Raw genomic sequence first — 23,266 nt, forward strand, 5'->3', positions numbered from 1 at the left:
AGTTTTATCACCACTTCAAAAATTTCAACTTGCATTACAATTTATTGTAATCAAAGAGTTTTCTTTTATTATTTTATTTTCAGGTTACGGATTAGGGTTTCTTTTAGTTTTGAATGCCTCGGTCCAGCGTAAAGCTTGCCTCACCCTGTATATGTGGATTTTGAAGCACTACAGCCGTCTAGTTTCCATGCACAACAGCTGCTTGTGATTTTTTGAAATAAAATTCATTACTGTGTTGTATGTGGCCGATTTAGGTGAAAGTACAATATCATAAATAAATGTAGGTAGTGTAGAAGTTATGTTTGGTCTAGTTGTGAGCGCATGTTCTGGCAAATGTGCAAACTACAAGCAAACATCGAAACTTTGAGTAAACATGCAGACATAAAAACATTTCAACGTACAGTTGAAGTATAGTAGAATCCCGGAGACCAATACGAAAACCACAACGAGTAAGACTAAAATGAGCAGGAGTATAGTGGGTCGACACCAGGAGATTAAGCAGGAGTTCCTGTTCGAAGGAGTGGTGGTCGTCGACCTCGAACCGAAACACCAACCACACGAGTATGATTCAGCAGGAGTCGATTCCTGCCCTCGTCGCAGGACGCTACTGTCGCCTGCTGCGTTCACCACAACGCCGGGATACACATTCGCCCTAAAAATTCCCCAACTTGAAGCATCGAAATTTCAGGGTTGGTTCCTCAATGCAAGTTTAATTTTATTTATTTGCTCCAAAAAAAATTTTAAACTTGGAATGAGGAACAAGCTTTGCGTCAAGCTCCCGGACCTTGGGATGAATCCGTCGTCGTCCTCGTCGGCCCTAAGCGTAGCGTCGTTGTAGACACCATAAGAAGCCACCATGCTGGCCGCCGACTGGGGGCCGTTCGTGTACCTCATGGCGGGTTCAGCCGCTCCTGCAGACTTTGACCAACACCAGCAGGAATGTCTCTTTTCTTTATCGACCGTCGCGGCCGAACTGCTGCCATATGTGGTAGTTTCCCTTACGTACCAAGAGTCACTATACGTCTGGGGTGATTTAGATTGACGGCAATTCGTATTGTCACGTGTCGCGTAGTAATTCGTATTAATTCCCGTTTCTCCTTTGTAATTAATTTTGTTAGCGCTCAAAACCATTCTTCACACATTTTTCACTTATGTTTTATTGTTGCGAAAACATCACAAACCGTTAACGACAACTTTACCGTAAACGTATGTAAAGAAACATTTTTGTCGTACAACAACAAATTAAAAGTTTTTAAACACATGATTGGTAGTTTTTGATTAGCGCCATTCCTTTCCCAACATCTGCAAAATAAACACATGAAAATCGTTATTAATGAAATACAACTAATTAATATGCATTCTCGCCGGCCAAAAAATCACCAATAAAATGCACATTTTTCATTTAATTAAAAATAGTTCGCTAGCTCGGAACTTCCTTGCAATCGAGGGTGCGTAAAAAATTGATTTTGTGTATTTTTAGCGGAATATTTTAGAGTCAATAATGCCGAGTAATAGGTAATTTTATTTCAATCAAAATCCGTGATGTTTCCTCGTTCCGACTCGTCCCCGATTTCACGACCTGACAACATCTAGACTTACATTTATTTCAAATGTTTGTACAAGAAAAGTATACAAGAACGTATTTTAAATAAGTTTAATAAAAAGAAACAACAAATTTTTGTTTATTTTATATTGAAACGAGTATTTCGTGATGTCAGTATTGGATGTAATTTTAACTAACTCATCGGAGCATTAAAAAGGTGGGGCTGTGCTTAATAAATAAACTTAAAAAAGTCGGATATTTTAAATGAAATGACGCAACGCTCCTGTAAAACAGAAATCTCTCAAGGGTTGATACATTAAACTAAAAATACTGTTGAATTAATAATTGAACAATTTTGTTCGTGGTTAAATAATGAGACGTATTTCCGTTTCCGTTCCCTGTGTAACTACTTGACACGTTGAGTAATGAGTAAGAAGCTTTGATAATTACTCGATTTGTACAACATGTTATATTTTTTGGGTTTTTGTTTTTTGGTTCGATTCTTGTAAACACAAGTTGATTGGTTTCATTGTTTCTCTTTTAATTACTATGATTAGTGATCGAGAATGTAATTGTTTGGTTTGGTGGCCAGATTTGAAATTTCTGTGAAGTGATTTGTCCCGGTTTGTAACTTAATTAAAAACGAATGCTGCTTAGAATAGGATTCATATGTATGGGGAGAAGTCGTATGAAGTACGTGCAGATTCATGTAAGAATCTAGTGCGCCACCTGATATCGGTGTCCCGAAACTCGTTAACATGCTGTCATGTTGACTGTCATGCTGTTTTGCTTAACACGAATAAACGAAATATATCACAAGGGTCTGTCGAGTTTTCGACTAAGAACTTGAGATAAGGAAAGAAATTAATTAAAATGTCACTGCTGTAATATCACTACAAGTTAAATATTTATTGTTTGTAATAATTTTTCAGCTAGCAATTAAAACAATTTGAAAATCCCAGCTGTTTGATTAAATTGTATCACTATCTCGTAGATTGTATTTTGCGGAGATAATACATCACAATAGAAAATTGCCGTATTATAAAGCTTTAGTGGCCGATAAAATAAAATTCTACCTTAAACCTTCAAATGAAAAGTATTCATCAATATATCTCTCGAGCATAGTGCAGCTTTAGGAATTTATCGCAACATGTAACAAACACAAAAACTACAAAGTTGTGATGAGAGGATGCGAGGATATTATCCATGGAGCACTGCCACAAAGACTATGCTGATGCAGTTGCAGCTGTCATATTATACGACAAAATTAATGACCAACAAACCCTTCGGCAATTTTTCCAAAATTAACACTCCAACAAAATTGGACGACCAATAATTTTTAAATTCCGACATTGATTTATTCCTCAAGATAAATTTCGATGTTTGTTTTTTAAAAACTGCAATTACTCAAACTTTTTTCATTTACGTTCAATTTTCTTCAAAGCATCCTTGGAAAAATAACCTTCTGTCAGGCGTATTGATACATGTTTCACAATTTTTCATTTATCACAAAAGTAAAATATTTCAAAAAATCTTGTCGTATTTTACATCACATTTTAAAAACAGAGCAACGCGAATTTAATATTGTAGAGTGTTTACAAGAAAATGTATCATTTGTGGTTTTACATCAACGAGATAAAGTATTTAGGTGAAATTATATTTGTATTGATTAGAATTTGTCCTGTTGGTTTTATTGTTGTCTCTGTGTCGAGATCGGTCGAGTAATGCTCTTTTAGTTTTGTTTCGACCCAACGTCCTAAAAGATTGCATACAAGTGTATGTCGTTGAAAGAATCTTGTTATGTGTAAAATAAATAGTCGAGGGTAGATAAATAGCGAGGTTCATCAAGTGTGGAGCTCATTAAGTCGTCTCTGTGGTGCAATAGATTATTCGTTTTCGTTGTAGCGCAGGGACTGCGCTTCATTGATCAACGCTTATTGCTCTTCATTACAAGAGTGCAGCAGTGCGATCCCCGATTTCATCGCTATTCAAAGGAGCGAAATTTACGCGAATGAGCAACATAACAGCATTCCTGACCACAATGGTGCCATAAGTATCGGATTCTTGCTCGGTCTGTGTATTTCCGCATCGACACATGTATCTTCCGAGCTGGCGCCCAGCGTCCCAGCCACTATACCGTGGCTTCCATCAATCTTGCTCTCCGTCACGGACCATTTATCTCCGTATTTTTCGCCTGTCCTTGCCTTACCTTGCACCCAAATGTTTCCAACTTCAAGAATTGCCGATCACGTATGTTCTTTTGTTTGCTTTTAAACAACCAAGAATAACCTTTTAAATATATTGGAGCATATGGATGAAACGCCTGCGACCTACTGATAGCGCAGACACGAAACTAACCGGAACACCTACTTTTCTTCTTCCGCACTTCCCCAATTTAATTTTTTCACAATCAATACGCCCTACCCCAAGCCACAACACGCGACTCTCTTCTTGCCTCATACAGATTCACTCATTTACACAGGGTGTTCCGGCTAAATCCCACATTAGAAGAATTCGGAGTTCTAACCATGATATTTAACTAAAATTATGTTTATAGACATAATCGGTTAGGCGTTAGGAGAACCTAAATTTAATTGAGCCAAAGCTCAATGAAAATATTATCAAGAGGTCGGCACTTTCTGACACCAGAAGTGGATATCAACTTCGTTATTTTAAATAAAAAGTTATGTTTTATTGCATTTTTGAATTACTAAAGTGATTTTGAAAGAATTTTTATTAGCTTTTCCTATTTCTTAAGTTTAACCGTTTTCGAAATATTGAAACCTTTTCAAGAAAATTTGGATTTGAATCTTCCTATTCAAAAATCAATAACTCTACCATTTTTTATTTTGTTAAAACCGTATTTGAGTATACGAGAGAGAAAGGTTAGATCTTTCTTTTGGTGTATTCATAATTGGAAAAATAATTAACAAACCGCCAAAATGTAAGGTTATGTTTAAAAAACTTCAAATACCCTCAACTTAATTTTTCTAAATAAAACACACAATTTTTTTTTCACTAAATGAAGGAGAATTTAGTTTCTGCTTCGATCTGTATTAACATTCCTAATACCTATGTTTGACAGTTTTCAAGATGTAGTAACTTCTGACAAATTCATTAACCATAGCTACTTTAGCACAGGTTGTCATAAAAATAAGAAAAAAATATCAAGATTATGCAAATTTAGATTAAATAAATTTAATTTGTATTTAAAAAAAAATAACACAATCGTGAAAAAAATTGGCGTTTGAAATATTTCCATGGCAAACTATTTTTATCTTCGACACTACTTTATCGTTGATGAAAGTAAACAATAATTGTTGTAACACATGAATAAATGTATTATTATTATTATTATTTAAAAACTATCAGGATAGTAATGAATTTCTTTCATTTAAAAAAAAGTTAAAATAATTTGGAAATCATTAGATTTAGATATAGAAAATGTTGACACAGATCGATGCAGAATTACATTCCCTTTCATTTAATGAAGAAACAATTGAGGCCTTCCATTTGAAAAAAAATCAGTTAAGGGTATTTGAAATTTCCCAAACGCAACCTTAAATTTTGGAGGTTTGTTAATTATTTTTCCAATTATAAATACACAAAAAAATCAAATCTCTCTTTTTTAAATGCCCAAATACGATTTCAAAATAATTAAAAATGGTAGAATTATCGATTTTTAGAGAGGAAGATGCAAATTTAAAAATTTCAAAAAAGTCTAAATATTTCAAAAACGGTTAAATTTAGGTAAAGAAAAGTCTGATAAAAACTCTCTCAAAATTACTTGAGTAATCCAAAAACGCAATAAAAACATAAGTTTCTATTTGAAATTAAAAAGTTGATGCCCATTTCCGGTGCAACCGAAAGTGCTGAAAATATTTTTATTGAGCAGAATCTAAACGATTATGGCTATAGTCAAAATTTTAGATAAATATCACTGTTGGAACTCCTAATACTTCTAATGTGAAGTTTAGACGGCACAGACTGTAGAACCAAACCTAAGTGTGATTCAACTTCCCTATAAATCTCAACAAAAATAAAACAAAAAAAGTAAAAATCAATCGTCACAATTTAATGAAAATATTTATGTATTTCATTGAAAAACTATATATTTTGAGCCAATAATATCAATTGCTATTACTTTTGAAATAAACAGTTTCAGTTTGACAAAACTCGATTTTGCCATTAGACACAAACATAAAGCGTCTCTACTATTATTATCGATCCAAATAAAAGTCTGCTCTTCAACAATATGAATTCATAATCAAATCGTCTATTCACATTTTCTAACATAACGTATTATATAGCTTGACGCTTCTCAACTCAATAAATGTCTTCACACTATCATATTATATATCCTTCTTCCTTTACAGTCGTTTAGTTACAAATTTTAACTCAAATTTCACTTAAAGCAACCGCCAAGAGTTATTTACCTTTTTCTGGCGAAATCAAATTCTGACAAAATTTTTCAATACCTTGAAAATTGGAAAGTTAGTCAAACACAAAGGAGGAAATAGAATTTCATTGACTTGTCACAACGTGATCGATTTGAGCAAAAATAGAATTGTAATTTTATTAAATGAATTAGAATCAAAATCGGGTTATTTAATATCTGTTTCTCTCAATTAGTTTTACGTATTAATGTTAACGTAAAAAAGTTGAGATATGCGTGGTATAAGTGAACTGGATTTGTAAAGAAAGATGTTCGAAGTAAATTGGGTTAAAAAATAACTGTGGAAAGTTTAAATCGTACATTATTATTTTAATAATGTCAGACTAACACGAATAGCACGAAGAAATGCACACGTATTTGGTATTAAAATATTATTTTGAAGAAAATTTGATTTTCGTGGCTAAGATTGTCTCGAATGTTTTATTGAGGTTGTACCTAATTCCGCGACAAGCAAAATCATGTTATGTTTCTATACGTTGAAGCATTGATAACTTTCCTGATTCTCAAAACAACACTTCAATTCTACACTTCGTTTAAGTTCCAACGCAACTTATCAAGTTGCTTCTAGCGCTCCAATAAGTTAAGGGCGAATACAGGCCCAAAGAACTAAAGGAGATGATGGTTTAAATATGATCTGTAGTATTGATCTTTTTGAAGGTGACAGTCTAACGAGAAAATTAATTATTGTTTTTACTGGCTTTGAATCTTAAAACTTATTACCTCAACAAAGTTTGTAGCCCCTATATAGTGATTAATTTTTACTTTGATATAAGCTTTGAAATATTTATACTATTTTTAAATAAAACGAATCTGTCCGCTTTTATTAAACTCTTTTGAATAATGGATGCAAATTTGAACAAAGCGTCTCATTTTTTCCCGAAACAAACGTCTTCGTCAAAAGAATAGTCTAAACGTAATTTGTGTAAAATATCCGAGTCTAAGTAATATAATAGCATGAGAGCGAATCGTTTTAGGGCCACCATCCCCAGCAAACAAAGCTACGTAGTTTTACGTGTTTTGAGAGAAGTAATACCGAGAGTTATGCAAATCTTTTTACAACATATCAAATTTATTTTTATCACATAATTGAGGCTCAAAATTTGTACAACTTCGTTAAAAATGATTAAAAGGTTTTTGCGTTAAAACTAATTCTTAAAAGAAACGCTAATTTGTCTTTTTACTTTGCTTGGCAGAAAAGCAAAATTTTTCCCACATAAGTTGACTGCCACTTGAATTATTAATACAGCGAGCTAAAAATGCATCACTTTCACTTCTGCTGCTTGTTTATATTATAACGCAATGAAATTTTCAGCAAATCTCGTAAATTTTCAGGTGTAAAATGGAACCATAATCGGGTATTTTTTAGCAAACGGCAACCATCAAGCTGCAAACAAAAATTTGTAATTCTATGCATTGTAAATTATGAGTGACGATTATGAAAAGAACACAATTTTAAAATATTTTAAGTTATTTAGCAATTTTCACGTGAAAATTATTGACAGATGCTGTCCGAGCTAGATTTAAATCAAATTGCTGTTGCACAAGATTTATATATAAAGCTCGAAAGATGTCAGGTAAAATTTCAATTAAAAGTTAGAGACGTCGTACCAAACACACTCTACAACGTCTTATGAAACTTGATATTACAGAAAAAATCGTACTTAAAAATAACAGAACCGCAGAAATTTGAGATCATTGTATGCAAAAGTTTCAATTCGGCGACATTATTATAATCACCGTCTAAGAGAGAAAATTTTGCGTTCCTACCGCTATTTAATTGTGCGGCGTTTCGTGATGTGTCTATTGTTTAATTGTTAGGGGAGTTTTGTGGTTCCTCTCTAACAATTTTCATTTTCTGCGGAATTATTCAAATTGATTTAATTTGTTCACTGTTTACATCACAATACACGACTTTATTTCGCCGAATTTTTGACTCAACTACACATTATGTTAATTTCAAACTAAACCGAAAAACAATTTACTTGCCTTCTTTTTAATATGATTTTAAGCTGAACGCTATTTTCTTTCAAACATCTAAAGTCAATGTGATATTTGAGAAGTGTTCTAATGGGACCAAATTTATTCGCGTCCTTACAAAATATCAGGTTTGCGTATTCACTCTTCTTTGTATTCAAATTGGGCTTTCATTTTTTATTTTATAAATTTTGGATAAGTGAAAAAATCCAGAAAAAAAGGTTAAGTGCACAATAACATTGTGTGAATTATCCAAATAAAGAAACTTAAAACCCTACGACAAACCCAACTCACAACCAATGTCTACAATTTTAGATTCATAAAAATAATACCCAATACTGTTTCACGACAGTTATTGCTATCTACTTGAAAATCCACCCACGTACACACTACCACTTTTTATTACTATTTTCTTGAATTTTCTGTACAGTACATTCAAAAGATAATGCCAACGTAAACGAGTTTCTACGAGTTACTACTAAAATAATTATATTTCAAACTTTCTGTCCAAATTTGTATGAATAATTTTCTAATTAAGTTGTAATTTGATAATTCAATTTAATTCCATATCGTGTGTTTACAAATTATGATTATTTTATTTGGTTGGTTGACATTTTTGGGATACCATTAGTTAGAAATGACCGGTAATTTACCACAATAAAATTAACATAGGAAATCTATAACCACACTTGACGTAGTCTCTTGATATTAATTACAATAAATAGAAGTTTTGGTGGCAAATATACGTATCACGCACACAAAATACCAGACTAATACTATTAATAAAAAATAGTTTTGTTTTTTGTATTCGATGATTAATAATTCTGTCGAAAATAAGCATTTTAAATATTCACCAACGGTAAAACCTTCTATGATTTATTAAATACTCCCTTATGCGATAAAATTCCAAATGTATTGGTTTTAAACAAATCCGATAAAAAAATAAAAGCTCACATTAAAAAAATAATAACATTTAATCTCCCCCTCAATTAAAAAAAATCACAATTATGAAATCTGCTTTCGCTCCTCTCGGATTTAACTTGACTTTAGTGTGAATAACATTCGCAATTTTGGTTATCATTTCTGTTCTTATGACTGTTCTGTTCCTTCTGCTACATCACTTCGTAACAGGCAATTCCGGAGTTTTGGATGCTCACACATAAAGTACTCGATATATCATTGAATCCCAAAGCACGTTCTAAAAAAATGAAACTCTAAAACATGTAAATTATAATGACTTTGAAAAAGCCATTAGAAACAAAAAAACTTCCAGTTTGACCGGAAATGGAAATTGTGGTTTAAAATTGAGTTAAAGAGTTATTATTCATTCGGACAAACCGTCACTTCGTTTCAAAGATAAGAAAGAAATACAACCAGAAATAGAGGAAATTTGTGTTGTTCGCTTTAATTGATATCCTTTGTAATTAGTCTGCTATAAAAGTGTTGTGTAGGAATCAATACCTTTGATCCTCTTGGAAGCTTTCCTTACAACAATTAGACCGATAATGATTTTCTTTCACAAAGGTTTTCGCTTCCAATGCTAATCTCTACGTCAGATAATCACAACACAGACATTTCCCTTACTTTTGTCTTTTTGTTGTGTTTTCTTCTAGTTAAATTCAGGTTACCGTCAACTCAGCATTTGACTCGAAATAATTAATGTCGTTTAACAAAAGAGACCTGGTTATTGATGCAACAAAACGGCTTCGCAACTTTAAATTGGGAAACGCTTGTTAGAAAACGCAAACTCAACGTGAATATATTTTATTAATTGTTTCGTCTAACACATGTAACGGTAACGCCAATTGTTTCTTCAGACACATCGCAAAAAGCACGTTCTTTTGAGCTTAGAAGCGTTCTACTAAAGGTTAACAGACGTGATTAGGAAGCACTGCTGAGTTCCATATTACGAAAGGTTAATAACAAAGTGGTTGCGGTCCAACCTTTCTGTGACCTAACGCGATAAGGTCTATGCTTTGTAAGCTAGGTACGCGGTGTCTCGCGAAGAGCGCCCTCTATTTGCCCCTCTCACGAACCCTATATTAGTATTAGTATAGCTTGTGCTTATCTTAAACACTGCTACTCTACAAGCCGAGATATTTCGAATTAGACTTTTTCCCCCATGTTTTTCTGCTTGGCAAAACAATACAATTTATTAGAGACGCATTCCTCGTTAACCAGGTTGCTACATAAATGAAGCATGTTTGTATTTATTTCTAAAAGATAATAGATTAAGTAAATAAATATTGTATAGCGCAATCGGTTGAAAGTTGCATGCCGTTGCTTGGCTTGTTTAAATATAAGAAGTCGTACAGCAAAGTTTGTTATGTTTTGTAAGAAAAGTCAAAGCAATAAAGCTGAAAAGCGCTTAAATCAACAAAAACAGCTAGTTGGAGAAGAATAATTAAAATTAGATTAAACGTGAAGTAGACGGTGATACGACCTTTATATATTATGCGCAGTTTGTCACAGTCAAATGGACTACTAATGTTAGTAGTTATTAACTTTCATTATGTATACGACTGTTAAGTTACAGTCTATGTATAATGGTTTGAAACGTCCGTCTGATACGAGTGAAGTGAGAACATGTTATACTTTACGGTTTATGTTCACTGATAAGTTATCAAATAATTTGAGCAAAATACGAATTTTACTCCATTTTTATGCAAATAACCGGTTTTCAGCTAAATTAAAGAATAAATGAGGGAAACCTAACGGTAGACTTAAAAGCAAAAATTTAGTGTGGATAGATTAAGTAATATCTGGGGACAAACAAATGTGCAACTTAAAGTAGTCATGGTGGTCTTAATCTTGATCTTTTGATAAGAAAATCACACTTAACACAAATTGAATAATAATAAATTATTGCTTCATCCCCCGGAATACATATGTTATTTTCTAATTTAATTGAGTAATAACTCATGACTGTGAAGAGACGCAGCTTCAAGCTAAACTCACATTTCATTGTCAACCAATGTGATCTGTTTGCTTACAATTTATCAAAATATTATTGTGTACAGAATATACATCAGTTTAGAAAGCTTTCCCTAGAGAAACATCTCAGTTAACTTTGTACTACGTCTAAAATTATATCACAATATTTTCTTGAATACTCCTTATCGACTTCAATTAATCTTTCCATTTATTTATCAAAATAGATTTTTATTGTTTGTAAAGTTTACCTGGAGGTACCACCAGATTCCTCCCTTCAAATTTTTTTCACCAAAAATCCATTAACATTGATGATATCTCCCGACAAAAAAAGCACGCAAACACCTTTTCCGCTAGTTTTCTTATCGACGTTTTGCCAACAATAATTGATTAGTCGTCTTATTGTTTTATGTAAACACATCGACTTATCACCTTACTACTGCTTTAACTAAAACTTTTTAATCTGACCAAGACAGATATTTATCACCCGGCGCATCCACCAAAAATGCAACTATTTACATAAATGGTTGCTCAGTCACTCTACAATAAAATCAGTTTGCTTTTACGTATTTAATTAAACAAAGTGTATTTGCTTAATTTTTTAATAAGCAAACTCACACAACCAGGTATTTTTACATCAATCTACCTAAATTTAAATCAAATAATCAATGGCACGCTATTTTTGCATTTGTGGCAAGTCTAAAAAAAGCAACTTACAAGTTAAAAACTCTATTTTTGGATTTAATTCACAAAGTCAGGTTTTGTTTGTAAATCAATTTTGGTGGATGCGCCGGGATAATCTACTAATCACGATTTCAGATCAGTGTTTGGTAACAATTAAATATTTAGCAAATTAGTTTTCTTTGTTTAAAACACTTCTTATCTCAACAAAAAATTCGCCTTTAATTAAGAAGAAACGTTAGCGAACAAGATTGTCGGATGGGGAAAGTTGATAATCGTCATTATTCAAAAATTTGTACAGTTGGGATGACATTCATCAACACAATCTAATTCCTAATTTGAAAGTTTGGGAACTTGAAACAGTAGAGGATTGTTTGTGTTTTAAATAAGATTTGATATAGAGTGTGTGGAAGCTTCTAAGTTTTTGCAAATGTAACGAAAGAAATAAAGTGTGGGAAAAGTAGGTCGCCATCTATTTATTAAGGCATAAACGCCTTATCTGCTGCAAGAGATCAAACAATGGGAGACGCTTGACACCTCATGGTCATTGCAATAATTTAGAGCATCTTCAGCACAAGCCGTATTTTTCTGGGAAGTTCAGTGAGATAGGTTTTTGTTCACTTCACATTAGTTTTTCGTAATAATGGATTAAGGTTATTGTATGACCGCAAAGCGGCAGCACCGTACCGCGGAGTCCTGGTAAAATAAACATTACGGAGTACATTGTGTAGGGCTTTTTGTTTTCCGTGCGGCGGTGTAATTAGTTAAACGCGCAGTGCTCATAAACGCTGAAGTCGCTGGCACGTATGGTTTAAGTCTAAACGTGTCGTATTTTTAAAACAAATCGATATTACTTAATCAACAAGCGAATGCGCACAAATCGAGTCAAATATTTCTATCATCAAATCTTAAACAGATAAAACATGACTAACAACTTCCTTCACGGATGTTCATACTTCATATTTCCAAACGTCGGTTTATATTGTAATGAAGACACCGTAAACCATCCGCATAAACTTAAGCCGTAAACTTTTTACGACGTCTTACCTATTACATTGAATCATTCTAATTTTCTCCCACTCGCTGCAAATTTATTGAAAATCTGATAGTTTAAGTCTACAACACATTAAATAATTCCATTCAACTCAAACTTTATCTTTGCCCTAACTTCTGACAATCGCGAAATCTACAAATTGTCTCCATTTGCCCGCTTCAAAAAAAAATCATAATAAAACTTCTCCAGAAATAGGTCAAGTTAAATTATGCAAACCAAAAATACCCAATTCAATACTGTTAAACTTAATTTTACGGAAAAACTTCCCAAACTTAATCTACCTAACTTCCATTCAATCTCTCAACTGAAACTATTTGAAAGTCCACATTACCAAAGAAATTTCCATCAATCCACACATTTTAATAATAAAACAAAACGTTATATCAACAGTAAAAATTTACAATCCGCTAGCTCGAAATGAAACAGACTAATTACAACTTAAGTCAAGTTTTAGCATGCAACTTTCTATATCATATTATGCATTTAGTATTAACTGCGGAATAAAAAAACACACGCACGTTGAATTGTTGATAAAAGAAAAAATCGATAATAAAATAACAAAGTGGTAAATTTCAAATTTGTTCCTTTTATAAGTCGTTAGAATTTTCGGGAAGTAATGTAAAGATCAAAAGCTTTCCTCTAAGAAAAACAATTGAAAAATTGCTTTTTACACGTTCTCTTCGCACCTTGTTATTGTTAACGATTTCTGATCGGTTTGCTTAACTCGACAAAATAAATAAGAGTTTACTTAAAAAAAATAATACTTTTGTAGATGCAAACGTAATGCAAGAATAGCTTTGCATATACGAGGATTAAACCTGAAATAATACTAAAAAATGTCGCTCGTTTTGTTACATTTATTCGGATTCTCTACCTACAAAACTAAACAAAATATTAGAAAAAGAGATTCATTTCTTTTAATTTGAGAAAATTTCCCTCCAAACAGAAAATAATTTGATTTTATCCACTTGTGCTTCTAACAAAAGAAATATTGTTTGAAGTTGAAGGAATGTTAAGTATTTGATACAAAAGACAACAGAAAATCGAGTACAAAGAAAGCAGGAGTTAAATTGGATGACCCGCAATGTAGATTTGACAGAGAAAGTTATAAACATTTTCTTGTATTAATTTGAGTGCTTTTTGGGTAGGTGGAGGAAATAATTGTTGTATATATTTATTTCGGTCGTATTGTGACCCATTCCTGGAAGCATCTCACTTGAAAAAGCGTGAAATTACGAGTTAAAAAGAATGCAGAAAGTGGCATAGTGGTCTCTAGAGTGAAGAGAAAAGCCAGTTCCGTTGTACACAGACACTTCATTATCATTGCGGCATCCTCGTTTGTAGTATGTTATATCATGGAATATTTGAAGCCTCAGCAAAAGGCTGAAATTTTTATCGCGTCGAGGATATTCAGAAATTGCACATCAAATAAACACGCTGTTCCTCGCGCTCATCCATATAATTGATCTCCCTTCTTACTAGTCCTCTTACGTCGTCAAATCCCTCGCGTTCTATGCGTTTTACTTTGTAAATTGTAATTTACATACGCTCCTTATTATCTTGAGTATACTTCAAATGTATGTGAAAGCCACTTCGTCTTAACCCATGCTCTACCGCAGTATACTCTACGCGGAAAATCAACATATCATATATTAGTAAACCCGGATGAATCCGGGAGAAAAGCTCGCCATGATGAGAAACAAAGATTTAAGTTTTTAATTACACACAAGCACGCAGATCCCAACTTATCACATAAACATAACATAAACATAAACATAACAAGAGTCTTATCTTAAACTTTCTTTGTTCAACAACAAAAAATTTAAACCTAAGCCAAAAAGACGTTGTTTGTTTTTGTTTATATTTAGCATTACGATGCTCGATACCGAGAAAGTTTGATACTACTCCAAAGTGTGCAAATAGATCTTTTGACTTTGAACACAAAATTTAAAGAAACGCCAACAAAACGCTCACAGCTATTTTCAATTCCTTTCATCAAAGACTCACTTATCCAAAAATTAACATCTATTTCGCAAAAAAAATAAATGAGATGTTTTAAAAAAGAGGAAGTCGAAATGAAATTCGTTCTAACCTTAGTCACGTGTCATTTTAAATTTAACGTTCTTTCTTGTTGCAGACATCGCAGAGTTATTATTATTTACGCATTGTTCGCGTCTACGTCTAAAATGCCAGAAGCGGGATTTCAATTATTAAATTGCTATAGTTTGATTGTTTCAAGAATCTCTCAAATTAAGCGAGATTTTTTCTTGGAGCCATTAAAAGCATTTAATAATTTTATATTTGGCTATTAATTTTGTTAAAGCAGATAGAGCTCAAAAGCGACGCAAAAATTTAACTTCCGTTTCTCATATTCGCCTCTTTAAGTTTGTAATTTATCTATCATCGATAATATTGAAGAAAAGAGCTTTCTTTTGCATAAGTTTCGGTTGTTTAGGAGGGTGACTTATAGAACAGGACGTAAAGTCGTCAACTCTAAAAAGCAAAAGCAAAACTCTTCCAGATTTGCGACGTCACAAAGATAAGTCTTTTTTTATTAAACTCAGGAATAAAACTTTTCAAAAGTCCCACTCATAATTTTATTATTTTTCTAGTTTCATCATCCTCCAAATTTAGAGTTTAACTTGCGATGGATTTAATTTTGATTAAACAATTCACTTATCATGGGAAATACCACCTGACAAGACTTAAAGTTTAAATTTTCTGAATGATTTCGTTTTTGTGAACTTTGATACAACTAGTTGAAAAACACCAAATTCTCTCCATACGAAACTAATGGAATATGTGTCGTTTTAAAGTTTTATAGTTGTATAAAACTCGGATTGCTGGCACAATAGTCTCCAAGTAACAATAAACAACGAACAAAGAAAGAATTATTTTGTTTTTATACGAGACGTAATAAGAGAAAAACTCAAAATATCAACTATGGTAATAAAAGAAGAAAGTAGGTACATCAAACAGAACATATATTTTTTTATACAAAAATACTTTCCGTCGTAATAATTTTACAGAAAATATAAAATTCTTCTTTACATCAAGTCGGGAAAAAGTTGTAAAATCAGTGAAATTCCATATTGTGTATACATTCGATTAATGTGCTTGTGTGGCTAAATGTTTTATAAAATAAAGAAGGGCAGTGGAATCATGAAACAAACAAACACATCAAGTTTTTGTCTTTTAAAACTAAGTAAACGAATACTTTTAAGTGCTCTTTGTTTGTCAGGTTAATAGCATTAGGCTGCAAACGAACTGAAGTTTGAAATAAATAATAATATGCTTTTAAGTTGTGTCAATAATCAATATTGTCAAAGTAAAAATTTAAAAAAACCAAGAATCATTGTTTCTCTAATTTGACAAAACATTTGTTCGCTAGTAATGCAATTAAGCGAAGCAGTTCGCGTTTGTTAGAATGAGCTTCAAGTATCGACATGGACAGCCCCTTAACATCAAATCGTCGGCTACACATGAATGAGCCGATACAGGGTGAAGAGGTCGGACGTAACGAGGGTCAATTGTAACAAATCAGTGCAGATTTAAATCACAAACCGGTTTCGATTATTACAAAACGGGTTTTTGCATGTTGTTAGAACCGGTTTATTACTTAAACAAAACCGGTCTTACTAGTCTTAAATAAATAAGGATGACGGTATTAACATCATCCTGACTAGTAGCATGCGCGTGATTTAGCCTAATATCCTCTATCATTACCGGTTGCGCTTACGTTTAATACGTCGGCTTATTTTTGATAAGTTCATTTCGTAAATTATTAAAGACGTAATCCCCGGACAGCGGACAACTACTAAAGTACATATGAGTAACCCCCATGCGCCAATTTAGCCTTCTCCCAAACACCTCCATATGCTCGAGAACAATATCAAAGTCGGAAAACATATTTACGAAGTTAGTGGTGTACAAGACGTGAACTCGGGACACATAGTGAATATCAAATAAGAAGTTGAAGACTTCAGTAGCAGCTGGCAACGACCTGTCAACCGCATTTCTCGCTGGTCCTTTCTAAACGTCCCACCTCCCTTAACTACGGTATGACGCGAATCGACAATTTCAAACTATCCTTCTTTCTTTCTAACCTTGCTTTCTTTTAAAAATTCTGCACGAACCTATATTACATGCCACCTTTATCATCCAATCACTGATCTATCACACTCAATCTAACACCACTCGAAATAATTGCTAAATAATTCCACCAAGTTGCAGCTGCCGGCAAGCTATTTTACCATTTCTAACCTCAAGAAACCCTCTTTTTACAAGCATTATCAGGCAATGCTCCAAAATCTCAGATGTATGTAGATCTACAGTGATTACGTTAGAAAAATTTATTTTAATGTAACATTTGCAAGTATATATTATTTATCCATATTTTTACATTTAACATTGATTCTCGGCGTAAAACTACACAATAATTGTACTGTGGATTGTATATCAAAAACGAGTTTAGAAACACTTGAGATGAAGATTAAAGTTCTTAATTTGTTCGAAAGTAAAGAGGATACGGCGCTGTTTGAATAATATCATAAACATCACTTTGTGTGGCATTTGTGTGACAATATTTATTCCAAAAATGTCTAAGTTTTTGCCTCCGTAAATTTTTGATTAGAAATGTATCAATCCTATGTGTTTAAAAACATACAAAGTATGAAAACATCAGCTATTGATTTATACAAAGTAATACAGTTTACATATTTAATTAAAATTTCCAATTTTAAGCCCCCTTTATATCGATAACTTTAATAAAAACTTCATTTCCGTACTCGTTGAAATTTTAATTTGAAATATTGCCCACGAACGTGGCTCATTTAAAAAACAATGCTAGTTCAAAAAAGTGGTCTGCATGTAAAAATTTGTTTTTTTAGTTAATTCAAATTTTATTAATAAGTGGGAGAAATTATTAACGTTTGTTGTAGTAAAAGTATTGAATTATGGATATAATTATTTATCAATAAGTTTAGTGGTGAGTAGAGCAGTATTGATTTGAGTTAATCTATTAGAGGAGATTATAAAGAAACCTTTTGTATTCAAGTTCAGGTAGACGTCGACAGGAATTTCACGCGGGAAATAAAATAAATCGACCTATTTTGATCACTCACTAGAGGTATACACTTTTTACATTTAAAATCCAGTAGAAAAAATTATCATAAAGATTTGACTCACACTCACATTTTCAATTAGAGCACAAAATAAAGTAGCAAAAAATGCTAAGTAAAGCTTTTTAAAATTAGGTTTGCAGGAAACAACGAGTATAATGTGTTTATACAGAAAAAAAGCAACATTAGGAATAATTTACAAAGTTTATCCTTAATTGCAGCAAAATCATTTTTAGAACCAACTGTAAATTTTTTATGGGTGCTATTACACATCTTTATTGTACAAAACTTCAGAACATACCTGTATAATTAAATTGCACGGTCATTAAAAATTTTACTACAAATAAATTTTGGTATTTCTTTATTTCAGCTCAAAAACAAGTCCCGAAACAAAAAAAAATATTTTTCAGCAAGCCGCCACCTTTTTTCCCCTGTAACACTATTAAAAATGCTACAGCCCGGAAAATGAAACAAAATCCATTAATCACATATTTCGTTTTCTATTAATTAACATTGCATGATTAATTACAATAATTAATGACGCCAATTTACGGTGTCAATTGTATCGTTATTAATTTTTTGAAATCTGCGAAATGAAACAATCCCATTTGCATTTTGCCAATGGCAATTAATGGGTTTTTTGGCCAGACTCTCATCCATACTTCAGACAAACTATCGAAAATTTCACTTACCTACCTACAAAACCTCAATTCGTCCCTCCAATTAGGGCAAATAAAAAAGTTCGAACTGAAAAGCTGTCAGTATTAGCAACTAATTTTTTTCCTCAATATGCACGAAACACGTGGTAAGCGCGCGCGAACGATATCCTGTTAAAAGCTCACGTCCTTTCGGTTTGCAAGCTCGCGGGAGACTGGCGCTGTAGTCGGAGGCTTTCAGGACGGTGGGGGCGACGCCTTCGTCGGACCCCAGCGGTCACTTTGACACATATCAAGTGAAAACGTCCTTTTGTTGCTATTGTTGCAATTCAACATAGGTTTATTCCGTTACGACTCAATCGGACACTGAACGAAATCACTTAATGCATCGCAATCAACCAACAAATCGAATCGAACCACTTGTTTTCCTACAGTATTGAAGCCAAACCTATCACCAAGGTGCCGTAAATCACAAACAACCTAAAGACGCATTACAACACCTATTTACAACAACAACCAAACCGACGAATTTCAACAAAGATCCCAGAATGAGTCGTGTCCTAAAAAAACAAGAGCGAAACCATTTTTTAAATGCATACACGCTAAAACGAGTTATTTATTTTTGTATAAACTTAATCGGATTTATTAATGGCTTAAAATCTGAAAGGTGTGACAATCCCCACTTAGAAAATTAGCTCGGTTTTTAATTATATGAAACACCCACACGTTTAATGGATTAATTACTAAAAAGCTCGATCATGTCTGTAGATTATTGTAAGTGATATCAGTTTTAATTAATTTGATAACTTTTCATTACTTCAACTTTGATCAACTTATTGAAAACAAGTAGCGTTTTATTTCACAAACAAAACAAAAAATTAAGAGGATGACAAGTTGAAATGGAATGAATTTTGTTGACCAAGTTAGATAATTGTCATTATTAGAAACCATCTTTAATTATGTCGTTTGTTTTCTTTGAGACTTCGACAACACGTGACTCCGCAATGCGACTTACAGAGCTCACCCCTATCGATTGATTTAGAGACACTTTATTCCAAACAGATTTGACCTTGCAAGTTACAATTTTCATATTATATATCAAACGTGACAGTTCCCAAAAATCCTAACTTGAATAATAAATAAAACGAAAAGCAACTTCTTATGTCAGATTAAATTTGTTTTTTCACTCCAAGTAAGGTATCTAAAATAGATTTTTTCAAAAGTTAGTTGGAGTTGTGAATTCTATTGAAGCTAATTCAAATTATCGACAAGTTAAATGCTTCATTGGAAACTTAACTAGGAAACAAGTTTAATAACGGCAACTTCTATTAATGAATTGCTCAACAACAAAATGTTACAAAGTTGATTCCAAGTACTCTAAGCTCGATCGGTAAATTCGCGTTAATTCGATCGATTTTGAAGAGTGAACTTATCAACAATTTCATCAATCTGCCAATAATTGGACTACCCTCATTAAATCAGCAGTTTTCGAGCGTTGGAGCAATCTAATGCTGTATCTAATTGTAAGTGACGAGGGAGATGAAGGAGGAGGATACGGATTAATTAGCTTCGGCATACATTCCGTCCAGCAAGAACAAACACCAACACAATGGGTTTTAGATGCTTTGATCCATCTCTCATGTACCTTAGATTAGCCAAAATATGTAGCTACCAGACAAACAAGCGCCTCGATTTTGCGCTAATACCTGTGTTAATAAATATTTAATCGAAAGCCCATGAATATTTCAAAAAATATACAAAAATTTTATTAATTATTCATTCACCTTTAACTCTTTTCCAAAACCGGGAGGACAGTTCATGTAACGAATTGCTGTTTGACGTTCATGGTTTATTCATAAATTTTAGGCAAATACAAAACGGGCTTGTTGATACTGCGCACAAAAATATTTAAATAACTAAACGAAAATGATCATTTTCAAGTCAAGAAAAACTTTGCTAAATGTGTATTTGGTGAATGTTTTAATTTCTAACTTTTCGCAGTTGATCGATTCACTCCAAAGCATTTAAATGAATTCTGCGTTTTGACAACATTTTTATTTTTAGTTTCTAATTCTTGAATAATAATTTTACCCTGAAGACTTAATCACATTTAATGATGATATTAATATCAACTTGGTAATTATTCCGTCATAGAAGTAAGAAAATAAGTTAAGCTGATTATCTACAGTCAACTTCTAGATATTACGGAAGAGCTCACTACTTAATACTTTAAAGAGAGATTTCATCTAAAACTACTCAACTACCTATAAGTATACTAAATCTATACGCTTGTAACATTAAAAACTATGAATAAAATTTCTACAAAAACTTCAATTAAATGACAGAAAAATAAAGTTTACTGTCCACGCAAACAAATAATTTATTAACAAACAGCTATCACTATCACGAATAGAGTAGGTGAAAATAAATATTGTTGGTGAAAAAATGAAGAAGTAAATAATTGATGTGATGTGTAAGTGATCGTTGTGTGTCAAAAATGTAATTTGATCGCTAATTCGAGTGTAAATAATAAATGTGTTGGAGTATTCAGTTCGAGTAAGTTGTGATTGGAGACTGGAGACGCTGTATTGAATCATTAGGGTTAAATTCAGAGTTGTAACATGTGTGGCGTGCATGATTATCGCATATTCAAATCGATAACAATTGCGGTTTTGCATCATGAATGGGTATTTGTGGTATCGTTAAGAATTCATATGTGAAAAATCGCTTTTCGCTTGTAATATATAAATAGAAGCATGAACAGAATTCGGTAACAGTGGTGTTTAATCTGCGAGCTTGTTAGGACAAGCTGTGCCGTTTAACCGCCAAAAACGAATCAACAAAATGGCTGTTAGAAACTAAGTTGAATCGAAAAACTTGAAGAGAATGAAGCTTTTAAAGGTAACGGCTATTAAATTAACCAATTGAGGTCAAAAGCCAAGTAATGAAGTCAAATATGGACTTTATTGAAATCCACCGTTTGTCCTTGTAGGAATGTCTGTTTTGCTAAAGCTGGAGCTAATAGACTTTGGTAGTGTTGTATAATGAAGTATGCATTTGGTATACTGGGGATATTAACCAACATAAGGATAACGCGCGTGACTGAGATAGATAAGGAGCTCCCGTTTCAGGAATTCCTATTATCTTCACCAAAGTAGCAGCCACACTTCGTCCTCAGTATGCCAAGATGTCCAATGTTAACACTATACAAAAAACAATTTCAAATACCTCCCGACTATGTGTTTTTGTTCTCTTTCCAACCAAACCACCTCTAAAAAACACTAATTCAAATAAACTTCCCTAAAACATCGAGCCCAGTTTTTGTCAGCCGCCGCGGCCCATATAAATAAATTTTAAACCATAATTACGCAAAGCTCGCAACTATGACACTCCAATATACCTAAATGTTTAAATGTGTCAGTTACGGCCGTATATTTAGCAACAGCATTGAATTACGTTATATCAAAGCGGTTGAATTGATTCATTAAACGTCATAGCCGGTTAAACCGGGCTCTATTACTCCTTCCGTTCAAATTTCATTTAATTGCTGCCTTAAATTTGATGCTGCTTTACTTGTGCACCAGCTGATGTGGTTACCACGATACTCAATAATTTTTAAACAATTTCCACGATCGATTCATAACGCCAAACTACCATAGAAATTTTAGTCACATAATGACCTCAATTTCTTTGCTGATTGTTTAACACTCTCTGGAATTGTTCCAAATTCTATAACAGCCAATTTAATAGCGAATGGCGTTGATAGAGGTCGTTAGGTGCAGTTTTTCTTTTCTCACGAACACTTAGATATGCTAAAACTTACTTGCATGCTGCTGACTGGCCAAACTACTGTCCAAGAACTCTCTATTTTTATCTGGAAACAAAAAAAATCTATTTTATTCTCGGTGAAGAATAAATTCATAAAAATAGTCTTATTATTTGACGTTCCTCCTTCAGCACGCCCTTTTAAACTCAGATATAATCACAAAACATAATTACGAGTATTACGTCTGAGAAGTTCAACTTGAAGATGACAGGTAATTATTAATCGTCAGCAATTCAAAGAAACAGAAAATTCCTTTGATTCTTTTTATTTTCACAATTTTTATATTTTGACGCTAATAAGGGGTTAGCGCTGCGTTAGTTTGATGCTTATGCTCTTAAGAAATCCTCAATAATTAAATCAACTGTATTAATATTTCTAATTTCATATTCCATCACGATGGAATCACCTATTTTCCAATTTTTTCTCTACGCCGGTACGTAATTTTGCATAATTTTATCACCCACACATACTCGAAGTGAGGTACCTAAACCATTTTTTCGATAAATTCAATCGCACCCAATAATGTTAACGTTTATAATTCAGATATAATAAATACGTAGTTGAATTGAAAAATGAGCGATTTTGCTTATTGTATAATACTCTATGTAACTCCATGCAACTCTAAATAAGTTCACTTTAATTTCACACAATTAGGACATGCCAAAATCAATCAGAGAAATGGTTCGAAGCTAGAAACACATGACATATTCCTGAATTTTTTAATCGTCTATTTTGGTCCGTCAACAGGTGTCACGGTAAAATTAAAATATAATGAAGTGTCGATTTTAGACGTCAAGATAAAGTAACGTACAAAAATTAATATTCTGGAAGAATATTGAGAAAGTTGCGGCGTTCAAAACGCGTTCGAGCGTCTCAAACGATTTCACCTAACAAACCATCACTAAATTGACTAAATTACTATTAAATTAGCTATCAAACTTAATTTAATTCAATTATTGATTTTGCCCAATTATAGAAACGTCGTGTAGCGCTCCTTATTTTGGAAAAAAAAACAAGAGATCAAC

At 32.8% G+C, this 23,266-nt stretch overlaps 1 protein-coding gene across 10 annotated transcripts in view; it reads right to left on the reverse strand.

Moving 5' to 3' along the window:
• LOC123006256 (agrin-like) overlaps window positions 1–23,266 on the reverse strand; it is a 104,756-nt gene that overhangs the window by 49,082 nt on the left and 32,408 nt on the right. For 4 of the 10 annotated variants that reach the window (XM_044400600.1, XM_044400604.1, XM_044400599.1 and 1 more), the window contains exons 1-3: window positions 18,452–18,581; window positions 785–1,302; window positions 402–652 (exon numbers count right to left, since the gene is read on the reverse strand). The exons of 1 other annotated variant lie outside the window; for it this stretch is intronic. In XM_044400600.1, coding sequence (XP_044256535.1) covers window positions 402–652; window positions 785–1,131 — 598 coding nt within the window. In that variant the 5' untranslated portion in view covers window positions 1,132–1,302; window positions 18,452–18,581. Of the gene's footprint in view, window positions 1–401; window positions 653–784; window positions 1,303–18,451; window positions 18,596–22,238; window positions 22,290–23,266 lie in introns of those variants that run through there. 5 more of the 10 variants (XM_044400603.1, XM_044400597.1, XM_044400601.1 and 2 more) reach the window with 2 other exon arrangements.

This window comes from Tribolium madens, unplaced genomic scaffold (genome assembly GCF_015345945.1).
Source record: "Tribolium madens isolate multiple individuals breed KSU strain unplaced genomic scaffold, Tmad_KSU_1.1 Scaffold_2;HRSCAF=44;Tcas5.2_LGX, whole genome shotgun sequence".
Classification (NCBI taxonomy): Eukaryota; Metazoa; Arthropoda; class Insecta; order Coleoptera; family Tenebrionidae; genus Tribolium; species Tribolium madens.